The following is a 12,661-nucleotide window of genomic DNA, read 5'->3' as shown; positions in this document are numbered from 1 at the left end:
TGCAAGTCCCAGCTTGAAGGGCAAAGCCACTTGCAAGTCCCAGCTTGAAGGGCAAAGCCCTCCCAGCACAATTATAGCCAAAGGCTATGGTTGTAAGCTTGAGCTTATGGTCCAAACCTGTGGTCCCACATGGCTGAGTGATGAGAGAGTTCAGGTGCATGTAATTGAGTAGATTAGAACATTGTTAACATCTTGACCACACCCTTATTTGTCTCGTGGAATCTGGCTATAAAATAAAGACTTGGCTTACATGCCAAGGTGCTGTCTCTCCATCAGAGAGGGCATGATCCCACCCAGCCTTAGCTTTTATCTCTTGTCTGTCTTTTCTAAATCCTTCACCGCCCCCTCTCAGGTTCACCCATGGCCATGCTGGCTCGGCACAGAAGTGAACTAAATTGCTGTCTGTACGGAGAATGGAATGGGATCTATTCAATGGATTTTAAAAGAATAAAGCCTTTTGATATAGGAAAAGGAGACAATTGATTATTCAAGTTAAATTGGGGGGATTGAACATGAATACATTTAATTAATCATTGCAAGTAAGTTAACACAACGCATTTGGGTTCTTCTTGGCTAATGAAAAGGAATTGACTGGCATGGGTACTGCTTATATTTCCTGAAAGTCTTGATGTTAAGTATTCTTGTCAGATCGTGTTTTTCAATTTTACTTTAATCACTTATGGCTGATCAAGAGAAATTGTTTACTTATCACCAATGATAAAAAAGACAGAGGGGAAGGGAGAGTAGAGGACTGGATGAAAGAAGGCGAAGGAGCCAAGTAACATATATGCATAGCCCATTGACACAGACAACAGTGTGGTCATGGCCAGAGGGAAGAGGAGGGTAGTAGGAGGTGGGCAAAGAAGGGAAAAATGGGGACACCTGTATAGTATCAACAATAAGAAATAAAATAAAATAAAAAGAATAAAACAAGTATGAGCTCAAGAGATATTTAGATTAGATGTTCACACATATTTTTAATGTGTATCAAACATTAGGATGAAAAGTTATGGTCTTCATTTTGAGGAACTTTAGGAGACGTTAAAAGACATGAAAGAGAGTGCTCTGATCCAAAAGGCAGAATGACAAAGAATCATGGTGGCATTGAATGTCAGAACTGGAAAGGAGTTTATCCATTATCTCACGTACAATATTTTATAAAATATTATAAAATAAAATATTGCTCTCATTTTACAGATATGTAAACTGCAATCCAAAAAGATGAAATAATATGTCAAAGTCATTCTCTAAACTGTGGAATCCTGGGACTCAAATACAGGACTTTAGAGTCATAGATATTGAGTAGAAAATAAGTTGAAAAGGGACATAGTATAATAATCTCTGCCATCTTGAAAAATTTTTTAAACATTAAACTGGATAGATTAGTCCCTGTATAAGAAAATCTTTCCACGTCCTCGGGGAGAAAAGGCGAAGGCCCATGAAACAGAAGGCAACGTTACACTCTTTCACGTGCCAAAGAAAAATCTGCTATTGGAAGTCAGAGAAGAAAGAGGTCGGCGTGGTTTAAAGTAGTTTATGAATAGCCCAACTGTCGTGGCTCAATGTTGAGCGTCGACCTATGAACGAGGAGGTCAAGGTTCGATTCCCGGTTGGGGCACATGCAGGAGGCAGCTGCTTGATGATTCTCTCTCATCACTGATGCCTCTATCTCCCTTTCCCTCTCCCTTCCTCTCTGAAATCAATAAAAATATATTTTAAAAATAAAGTAGTTTAAGAATAAAGAATTGGGGCCCACTCTTTAATATTGAATGGAGAGAAACAAGGGTGGCCGTGGTTGGAGGGAAATGGGGGGAACTCTCTGAAATCAATAAAAATATATTTAAAAATAAAGTCATTTAGGAATAAAGAATTGGGGCCCACTCTTTAATACTGAATAGAGAGAAACAAGGGTGGCCATGGTTGGAGGGAAATGGGGGGAGTAGCAAGAGTAAAGGAGGAACAGCAGGAGGCAGCCCACCATGTCTGAGGTTGGGGAGAAGCCTGGTTAAGGAAAATTGGAATTAAAGGAGGGCAAAAACACCTCCTGGAATTCTCTTACAGTTCTGTAATTCAGTCATCTAATTATCTTTAGAAAGAAACCAGAAGAAAAGAGCATATCTTTTATCCAATAACTACAACCAGTAACCTCATAAGAAGTGCTTTTTGGAAGTGTTGAGGTAATCCAGCCAGCAATTAAACTGTCTTCGGATGGGAGGAAGTGCCATGCACCAGAGAATTTCCAAGGGAGTTTCACTTCTCACCTATGGGAGCTCACTTCCTTCCTGTGACACATCTATAAATAATTGGAAGCCTCTTAGCTTTGAAACAGACTCCTAGGAGATCAGCAGCAACAGCCGGTTCTGAGTTCAGGTAAGAGAACTTGCCATCTATCAACACCATCTAAACAGCCCAGTTCTGCCAGTCATCTACCTCGATGTGTACAAGGTCACATCTAAAGGAGCCCTTTCCATTAGGACAAAATATACCCTGGAGGGTGGGAATTGCCATGTTTATCTTTGTCCTTCAGTACCTAGCACAATATTCAAGACAGTAGGTGCTCAATAAATACTGGTTGAATTGTTTAATTTATCGTATATTTACTATACACCTACTATGTTCAAGGCAAACTAACATCATTCTTTATTTAAAACGAATCAATCACTCATTATAGGCAGGTGTATAAATTAGGCTTTATTTTATTTAAATGTCAAAACAAGTTTCTGGGGTATGTTTAGTTATCATCATTTTGGGGCTGAGAAAACAAAACTCAGAGGTGAATGGACCTGCCTAAGGCCCAGTAGATGTAGGGTGACTCACGGATCCGGTTTACCTGTGACTTTTCCAGTTTTAAAACTGAAGTCCTGTGTTTTGGCAAGTCTCTCGGTTCTGGGCAAACTGGAACAACCTACACTGATGGGAACTTGTAGGGAGGGACATGAACCCAGTTCTCTTGCCTCCAAACCCAGAGTTCTTTCAGATTTTGGGGGGGTTCAGTTTGTTTATTTCTCATTTGGCAATTTGGCAATATCTCAGGTGGACATGGATATAAAATATACCTGGCATATTGCCTGGTACATAGGAAAAATTGGTAATGATGGCATATTGCCTGGTACATAGGAAAAATTCAATACGTGGTAATGATGACCAGTGTGTGCCCAGCATATGGGAGCCTAAGGCAAGAGGAAAGATGTACGCCCCATTACATATGTTTTTATGTGTTTTATGTATGTTATTTTCCCAAAACATTAAAGTAGTTGAAAAATATTGAAAATTTTAAAAGTAGCTATATTACAATTCACAACATTATTGTAAATTTAAATATTTATTTATGCCCCATGCATAATTTATTATAATTTTACTTTCTTGGTGAAGACTCATCACCTGTATTTTCATCATATATGTACTTCTGGGGAAAAATTAATCACTAAAGATACATAAAAACATATAGTGTAGCCTGGCTGGTGTGGTTCAGTAGTTGAGCATCAACCTATGAACCAGGAGGCCATGGTTTGATTCCCGGTCAGGGCACATGCCTGGGTTGCAGGCCCAGTCCCCAGTAGGGGACGTGCAGGAGGCAGCTGATCAATGATTCTCTCTCATCATTGATGTTTCTATCTCTCTCTCTCCCTCTCCCTTCCTCTTTGAAATAAATAAAAATGTATTTTAAAAAAACATATAGTGTATATTAAGTAAATAGAAGTACTCAGCTTCCCTTCTGTCTTGAGTTCCAATAGGGCTCAGCCTGGCACTGTCAGATTCTGTCTTTATTTAAAATAGTGATATTTTGTTTATCATGGATTTTTCATTCATTTTGATGTTAATATAAATTAAGTATATTTATAAAATTTAATTTATAAATATAATATTAAATATAATAATTAAAAGATTATAAGTATTATCCTATATAATAAAAGCATAATATGCAAATTGATCAAATGGCTAAACAGTGGAACGACCATCCAGGACCACGCTATGACACCCACTGGCGCCAGCCAAGGCGGGGCCGATGCGATTGGTCAGGGGCCCAGCCATCGCCCCATGATAGCCCCACAGGGTGTGGCAGGTGGGAGGGGCCTCCCTCCGTGAAGGAAGCCCAGGTTCCAGGTACAGGAGGGAAGCCAGTGCTGGCATCCAGGGGAAGGAAGGCCTACTCTTGCACGAATTTCATGCATTGGGCCTCTAGTTATTTATATAATACTAGGAGCCCAGCACATGATTTGAAATCGCGCTGCCCACCCTCCCATCCGGCCCTGCCTCCCTCTCTGGCCCTTAAAGCAGCTGCAGCTGCTACTGATCATGATCTCCCCCAGCACAGGCGCATGGAGGCCCCTGCTGCCCCACCCCCGATGCTGTGCATGCAACCTCCTGTCCAGTAGAACCATTTCAGAGTCCCGGTTAATTAGCATATTTCTCTATTTTTTATATATATATGCAAGCAATACTAATTTTTCACTTACATTAGAGACAAAGTTTCCTGTTTAAATAAATTTTGGAGTAAAATCAAGAAATGTGGAAAATATTAACTACTAGAGAGCTGGTACACAACATTTGTTTACTGAGGGGGAGGTGTCCCTCAGCCCAGCCTGCGCCCTCTCATATTCCAGGACCCCTCAGGGGATGTCCACCTGCCGGCTTAGGCCCACTCCTCGCCGTGAGCTGGGCTTCTGGCTGAGCGGTGCTCCACCCTGTGGGAGTGCACTGACCCCCAGGGAGCAGCTCCTGTGTTGAGCATCTGCTCCCTGGTGGTCAGTGTGCATCATAGTGACTGGTCGTTCCACCGTTCGGTTGATTTGCATATTAGGGTTTTATTATATAGGATTAAATATAACGATTAAAAGATTATTTAAATCTCAATTTATTATTATTGATATTTCTGAGACTTTTGGTGCTCCCTAAAATTTTGTGCCTGAAGTAAGTGCTTCTTCACTCTAATCCCAGCCCATTATTATTTCATCGTAAAACTCAGCAAACACTATAAAGTGCCACTACAGAGCAAGGCTCACCCCAGGAGGAAATCAGTTTTCTCCTGCCTTTTTCCTCTGTGTTTGAGATCCCACTTGATCTTCACCAGGAGTTAAAGGGCCAGCAAAGAGTGTGCTCTTGGATTCATCCCAGTTGTGCCTGACTAAGGTCTTCCTGCAGAGGGCGCTGGGGAGTCAACAGCTCAGGAGGGTGGAGAAGTGTTAGGTGGACTTGGGATGATTGCCTATCAGATCTCGCCTTTCCCTGGCAATAGAATTATTATGAAGTCATTGACTTTCTTTTGCCTTCGGGGCTGAAATAAATGTGCTAGCCTCAAATAACCGATCTGATCTCAGACAAATGCTAATCAGAACTAAGCTTCTCTGCCCTGAGGTGGCCATAAAATTGAGACAATTTTCTCCAAGTGTTTTTGGTGGCTCAGCAACAGCTTCTGTGAGTTCTGGTTTTCCCCAGTTTTCCCTGCGGGTCTAGGGTGAGCTACACTGGCATTTTGGAAGGGAAGATGATTTACGTCAACGCACCCGAACAAGTTTTGACATTTTCCCTGAGATGTCACCCTCTGTCTACTCACTACAAGTGCCTGCTGCTCCAGGCCTTACCTGCTGAGCAATGACGATGGGGCTGGGATGGGGACAGAATAAAAGAGCTGGGACCTGTAGCACCAACTCACACTCAGACCTTGAACAAGCACCTGAAAGCTACTCTTTGAGGAGGCTCAGCAGTTTTCCTTAGTAAGTTAGATGAATGCATCGACTGTCAGAAGTCAGATAAAGCTATGAGGTTTCACCCCCAAGAGACATCTGGGGGAGGCCTGTCCCTGGTGACTAGATGGGCTTCTGAAAGCATGAGATGGGAAAACAGTAAGTCATGCTCTTTCCTTTGAATTCCTAGCTCCTGTGGTTTCCAGATTCTGGCACAAGATGAAAAGTTCTTGTCTCCCCCTCTGCCTTCCCTTGGCTGTGTTTTCTCTCTTCTGGACACCTTCTGCTGGGCTGGAGACACTCCATTTGCGAAGCTGTGTGATCGCCACAAACGTTCAAGAAATGCAAACTGAATTTTCTGAGATAAGGGACAGGATGGTATGTGAGGGAGGCACCCTCCCAATTTGTGACTGCTTCTCCCCTTCTCTACTTGTCTTTCTCTGTCCCCCAATAGTGTAACCATAAAAAGAGACAGGTTGGGGACTCCTTACCAGGAGGATGCATTCCCAGGAAACATCTGCAGTTCATAATTTAAAAGTGTTTTGGAAAGGGACACTGTCCAAGGTCATGGCAAGAAGGGGATAAGAGGTCTCTATGTCTAAGACCCTGACAGCCATCACTGACCTGGCATTTTCTTGTCTTGTCTTTTTCTGTTTAGCAAGCCGAAGATGAAATCATGGACTTCAGAATCTTGAAAACTGAGTCTTCGCAAGGCACAAAGGTATGTGTTTGGCCCATAGGAATTCTGGGAGGAAATGTGAGCCAGGGGCATCTCTATCACTCTGAGTCTTGTCCCTGGCCACCTTCTCCCCACCAACATACTAGTCTTCTTTGTAGCCTGCAGATCAGTGCTGCCTCCTTCGCCATATACTGAGACTCTACCTGGGCATGGTATTCAAAAACTATCAGACTTCTAACAAACTTATCCTCCGGAAGCTCAGCAGTCTCGCCAACTCTTTTCTTACTATCAAGAAGGACCTTCGGCTCTGTGTGAGTAAGGGTCTTGGGTAAAGGATTAATCTTAGTACACAGCTTCAATGACTTAGCAACCAAGCTCTTTTTTTTACTCCCATTTAATAGATGGAAAAACTGAGTCCAAAAGTTCTAATAGTCTGTGTTGAGCCATGTGACTAGGTAATAAGAACTCAGTTTTATTGACTTTTGGGTATAGGTTCCATCTAAAAAGTCTAAAGAACTATAAAATGCTAGCTATTGGATGTTAATGACAATTATCTTTTATCCACGAAATTAAGGTGAGGTATCTGATGGTGTGTGTACTAGTACATCCGGGGTCCAGGCAGCCAGTCATTAGGCCATTGGACTCAATATCAAGATAGGGCCTCAGTAGGATCTAGGAATCCAATTCTTTCTTTCCATGGGGACTCTCTGGGAGGGGGGCAGACTAGAGCTGAGTAGGGGGTACAGGCCAGATGACACTGTGATCACAAATTCCTTCAGTGTTATCTGTTTCTAAAAAGAAGCAATGAGCTCTGTGTTTGAGCCTAAAGAGCTGGTTTTCTGATCTACTGATGACTAGGTTAATGATCTTAAATGATGAGGTTTGATAAGACTTGTCTATGAGAAAGGAGTACCTATAGAAAGAGTAGAATTCCCACTTACTTCATGTTAATGGCAGATAATCGAATACTTATAAAACCTATCACTCTTTGGCATTATTTTCAGCATGCCCGTATGACATGCCCTTGTGGGGAGGAAGCGATGGAGAAATCCAACCAGATTCTGAGTCGCTTCAAAAAGGTATATACAATTTTGGCCTTGGTTGGGATGAGTGTGTTTTCAGAACTGAGATCATAAATGAGTGGGATGGGTATTCACACTGGGAGAAATCCTGTAGCCCTCAGGGTAATAGCTCTCTGAAGTCATGTGGTCTGTCCCTCTGCTCTACCCTAGGGACACCCAGGCAGGCTTAGAAGGGTGCTTTCTCTGAAAAATGCTTTAAGAATTAAAAGGGAATGGCCATCAAGTCACTTCAGAGACATGTGATCTTCCAGGTGCACGAACGAGAGGCTATAGTCTTCCAAACATGCATGCACTCATACATGCCCTCAAAAACAGTCACTCACAATGTCACCGGTGCCCACCCCGGCTGTTTTTCACCTCATGCCTTTGCACATCTGCCAGGAAGGCCTGGAGTCCACTCCTCACTGACTAATTCTACCCTTTAAGACTCAGCCTACACATCACCTCCAAGGAGGTACTGCTATCTCTCTGAGTTAAGTGCCGCTACTGTTGTCCTGTGTGGACTCCATCATTTATTCACCATGCTACATTTAAAAATATATATTTTTATTGATTCCAGAGAGGAAGGGAGAGGGGGAGAGCGATAGAAACATCAATGATGAGAGAGAATCATTGATCGGCTGCCTCCGGCACGCCTCACACTGGGGATTGAGCCCGCTACCCGGCATGTGCCCTGACCGGGAATTGAACAGTGACCTCTTGGGTCATAGGTCGACGCTCAACCACTAAGCCAAGCCGGCCGGGCACCACACTACATTTTAACTGCCTGCTTTTGCCTGTCTCCTTCACTAGACTGTTAAGGCCCTGTGGGTAGAGGATGTACAATTCATCTCTGGATCCCGAGCCAGCCCAGTGCTTAGCACAATACATATTTGTTCAATTGAAGTATGCAGAGTAAGCAACCCCTGTGTGCATGAGCGCACGCGCGCACACACACACACACACACACACACACACACACACACACACACCTTTAAAAAAACACAGCTTCATTACTTTGATCTCTGTGATGTAAGAGGCTTGGGCTATAGTCCTAATTCTGCTACCCCTCTGGCCTTAGTTTCCCTATTTGAGACCAGGGTGATGGACTCAATAATTTTCCTTCCTCTTGTGAGATCTTGAAGTTCCATAACTTCTTCAAGCTCTTCCATCTTGAAAAGAATGCTCTGCTTGTGATCCCCAACAGAACTGACAATGAAAAAAGAGGATCAATCTTGGGGCGCATGCTGTCTCGTTTTGATTTGCTCATTACATAACTGTGTGTCTTTCAGCTTAAACTTCAGGAAGCGGTGGTGAAAGCTTTGGGAGAGCTAGACATTCTCCTGCAATGGATGGGGGAGATGAGCTAGGAGCAAAGCGATGATACCTCTGACAGCATTTCTGGCCGAGTCCAGTCCTGAGAACTGTGGAGACATGACCCCAAACCACCATCTCTTTGCTTCATCATTTAGTGCTGGTCACTGTGTATATTACTTATTTAATATTTATTTCCTTATGGTAGTTGTTTTCCTTTCTTAATCTACATTATGGGTTTATAAGATTTGGGTGATATCTTTTGTACTGTTGGATGTATTTATTCGTTAATTTATTTATTTATTTCTGCTATTTAATCTATTTATTTTTGTACTTGTGCATGTCTTTAAAAATTCGTAGATAATATTTATGACTCGGGCACATTATATATTTTCAAACAGTGAACAAACTGTAACTTCTAGGCGAGTGGCTGGGGTGGGTAGTCACTTTTATTAAATTAAGGACGTATTTACTGACTGCCACAATGGTTTTGTCAATGGAAACAATGGTTACTAAGTGGGAGCTGTGGAAGAAGTTCCAATGAAAAATGACAGACGTGCCTCACAATTACTGACCACCCCACCCAACTCCCCAACCCTATACTTGTGTATCTTCCAGCTGTGGCATCCTGTATGGTAAAAATTGTATTCTACGAATAAAGTTTTCTTTGCATGATATTTGGTTGGTGTTGAAAAATGCTTCAGGAACAGAAACAACGACGGGGATGAGCTTGAATCTCATATGGCCGAGGGACGGCTTGCTCCTTTGGGGGAGAAGAATGAAAGTGGGGACCCAGGCCTTCTCTCTCCTACGGAATACCTTCCCAGCTCTGATCTCTCAGTTCACTCACATCTCTGATCTCATGATTCTACCCTCCACATAAAGTGACTGTGACTGAGGAGGGGCTTTAGCCATCCTTACTTTCACCTTATTGGCTTGAGCAATGTCCTCTCTGTACCTCGGTTTTCTTCCTCATTTCAGGTTCCCATACGCTTGAGTTAGAGATCTTGATTACACCACAAATTACAATGGGCAGAAGTTTCTATTGTAGGTTAAGAGCACACACATGTGGAAGATAGTGACTGAGCCTTGCCCAGGAAAGTGCATGAGCCCTCTTTTGAGGCCGTCCCTTTTTGGATTCTGTCCACCCCAGGATCTAGGTTATTCCTGGATCAAGTATTTGTTGTCATGACCAACTAGTAAATCAGTGTTATTCAGGTTGAACTTCCCTGGGCTGTAAGGAGCCGGAATCCTGGCCTGGGCTGCTTGCATCCTTTCTCCCCACCTTACTCTGAAAGGAACCTGAAGCTTAGCAGTTCAGTGTTTCCAATTTCAGAAACAGCAGACTGAGGCTGATGCCCTGGCCTCTAGAGAGAGCTCTGCTAACTGCCTCTGGTTTCTGCTCCAAGCCCTCAGCCTGAGACCTGGTTTGTTTAAATTACTTTACTAGTTTCCTTTTTTCTTCTTCTCATTATACAAGTAGCAACTACCTAATACAGAAAATTTGAAAAATACAGAGAAATATAAAGATAAATTAGAATCATCCATTAGTCTACTGCACATAGGTAACTACTCAAACATATTGGTGTCTTTTCTTTAAAAAAAATGTCTTTATTGACTATCTAGGAAGGAGGAGGGAGAAAGAAATAGAAACATCAATGATGAGAGAGAATCATCCATCAGCTGCCTCCTGCATACCCCTACTGTGGATCGGGCCAGCAACCCAGGCATATACCCTGACTGGGAATCGAACCATGACCTCCTGGTTCATAGGTCAATGCTCAACCACTGAGCCACCGAGTCTGGGCAAGAGAAAGTCTTTTATGCTCCTCTGAAAACAAGGCATCTTCTGCTTTCATGCTCCCCATTGTAATCACCCATTTTCTGTGAGATTTTTTCCTATCACCCTTCTTCTATCAGATTTTCTAGTCACATGTCTCTTGGTTTTCTCTGACAAGTCTGACGAAAACTTAGCTTCAACTCTCAAGAAAGAGTGGAGAAGTCAACTTCACTGAAGTCAGTGTTAAAATCAGAAACACCACCTCTAAGAGACATTGGATGGCAACGAGGAGGCTGGTTTTACCTGCCAATGGTGTGAGTCTCCCAGATGGGCGTGTCTGAGGTTGGCTCACAGAGGTGAGGACAAAGCTCCTTTATTCGTTTTCCTGGGCCTTGCCAACAGGAGGCAGCGGAACAAATGGTGAGAGAATGACTCCGCTATTTCACTGGAAGTTGGGAGGAGAAAAGGTGACACTCTCTGTTCAGCCCAATTGTCAAGAGCACAGTGAGTCAGGCCTTAACTGGAAGAGGCGGGGCTCGGAGGCCGACAGGCAGGAAGCTGTGGATTACAACGGGGAGCGCTAACCCCTTTCAGAGGGCGTTGCTTCACTACATGTTAGAAACGAGGGGAGGAACGTTCGGATCACTTTACAGTAACTCGGGTTCAGAGAGGGAAAGTGACTTGCCAAAGGTTACATAGTGAGTGACGGCAGAGTTGGCACTGAAACTCAGGTTCCTGTATCTCCAGGACATTCAACCTCAAGTCAGTGTAAGAAGAAACACAAGTCATCCTGGTTGGAAACGAAGAAGTAAAACTACCTTTATTCATAGAAGACATGCTCATCGAGGTGGGATCATCTGATGGAATTTACAAAAAGCTACTAGAACTATTAAGGAAGCTCCATTTGGTAGCAGAATATAAGCTCGAGGTACACAGATCAATTGTAATTCCATTTACCACAAATTGGACATTTTTTAAAAAAAAGAATATAATAGCATCAAAGATTTTACATACTTGGGCATAAATTAGGGACAAAAGATGTGAAAGGGTATCTCCACATTAGAAACTGTAAACCGTTGTTGGGAGCAATGAAAGATGATGGAATAATGAAGAGCTTTACTGCCAGATTCTTGGGTTGGAAGTCTCAATATTATCAAGATGCCAATTCTCTCTGAATTGATCTATAAATTCCACGCAATCACAATTAAAACTTCAGCAATCTTATTAAGGTAGAAATGGACAGATTCACTTTAAAACTCATATTAACATGCAACAGACCTAAAATAGCCAAAATAGCTTCGACAAAGAACCAAATTGGAGGATTAATATTTGATTTTAAGATTTATATAAGACTATGGCCATCAAGAAAGTGTGGTATTGGTGTAAAAATAGACAGATCAATCAGAAAGTCCAGAAAAAGACCCACACATGTATGAGCAATTGGTTTTTGACAAAGGTGCAAAGGTGATTCAGTGGAGCTAGAATAATCTTTTCAAGAAATGGTGCTAAAATAATTAGACAGCATAGGAGGCAAAAATGAATGAATCCCTACTTTATTCCATGTGTAAAAACTAACTCAAAATGGATCACGAATCTAAATGTACAATCTATACCAGGGGTGGGCAAACTTTTTGACTCGAGGGCCACAATGGGTTCTTAAACTGGACCGGAGGGCCGGAACAAAAGCATGGATGGAGTGTTTGTGTGAACTAATATAAATTCAGAGTAAACATCATTACATAAAAGGGTACGGTCTTTTTTTTTTTAGTTTTATTCATTTCAAACAGGCCGGATCCGGCCCGCGGGCCGTAGTTTGCCCATGGCTGATCTATACTATAAAACTTCTCAAAGAAGCCCTGAGCAAATTCATTTGTGACTTGGAGTTAGCCAAATATTTTTGAGATATGACAGCAAAAGCAGAGGCCATAGAAGAAACAAATCGATTATTTGAACTTCATTAAAGTGAAACTCTTCTTCCCTTCAAAAGACAGGCCATTGTCTGGGTGTAAGTATTTGCAAATCCTGTTTATGATAAGGAACTAGAGTCTAGAAAATATAATGAATACTCAAAACTCAGTTATGTTCCACCTCCTATCAAAGTGAGTTAGAGTGGCTTCTAAAGATCCATGCAATACAAAAGAGG

The 12,661-nt window shown here is 42.3% G+C and overlaps 1 protein-coding gene across 2 annotated transcripts; it reads left to right on the top strand.

The window, feature by feature from the left end:
* The first annotated feature begins 2,332 nt into the window (after positions 1-2,332).
* IL20 (interleukin 20) lies at positions 2,333-9,415 on the top strand. Of its 2 annotated transcripts, none has more exons than XM_014532507.1 (6): positions 2,333-2,370; positions 5,875-6,062; positions 6,343-6,405; positions 6,522-6,674; positions 7,368-7,442; positions 8,717-9,415. In XM_014532507.1, exons 2-6 carry the CDS (start codon positions 5,904-5,906, stop codon positions 8,792-8,794), a joined length of 528 nt encoding a protein of 175 aa, XP_014387993.1. In that variant the 5' UTR covers positions 2,333-2,370; positions 5,875-5,903; the 3' UTR covers positions 8,795-9,415. The 2 variants fall into 2 exon arrangements, with proteins under 2 accessions (XP_014387993.1, XP_005885344.1); XM_005885282.2 differs by lacking the exon at positions 2,333-2,370 and adding an exon at positions 5,564-5,714.
* The last annotated feature ends 3,246 nt before the right edge of the window (positions 9,416-12,661 follow it).

The sequence above is a fragment of the Myotis brandtii genome, unplaced genomic scaffold, assembly GCF_000412655.1.
Source record: "Myotis brandtii unplaced genomic scaffold, ASM41265v1 scaffold898, whole genome shotgun sequence".
NCBI classification, from domain to species: Eukaryota; Metazoa; Chordata; class Mammalia; order Chiroptera; family Vespertilionidae; genus Myotis; species Myotis brandtii.
The sequence above is the reverse complement of the archived record's forward strand: the minus strand, read 5'-3'. Positions and strand labels throughout refer to the sequence as shown.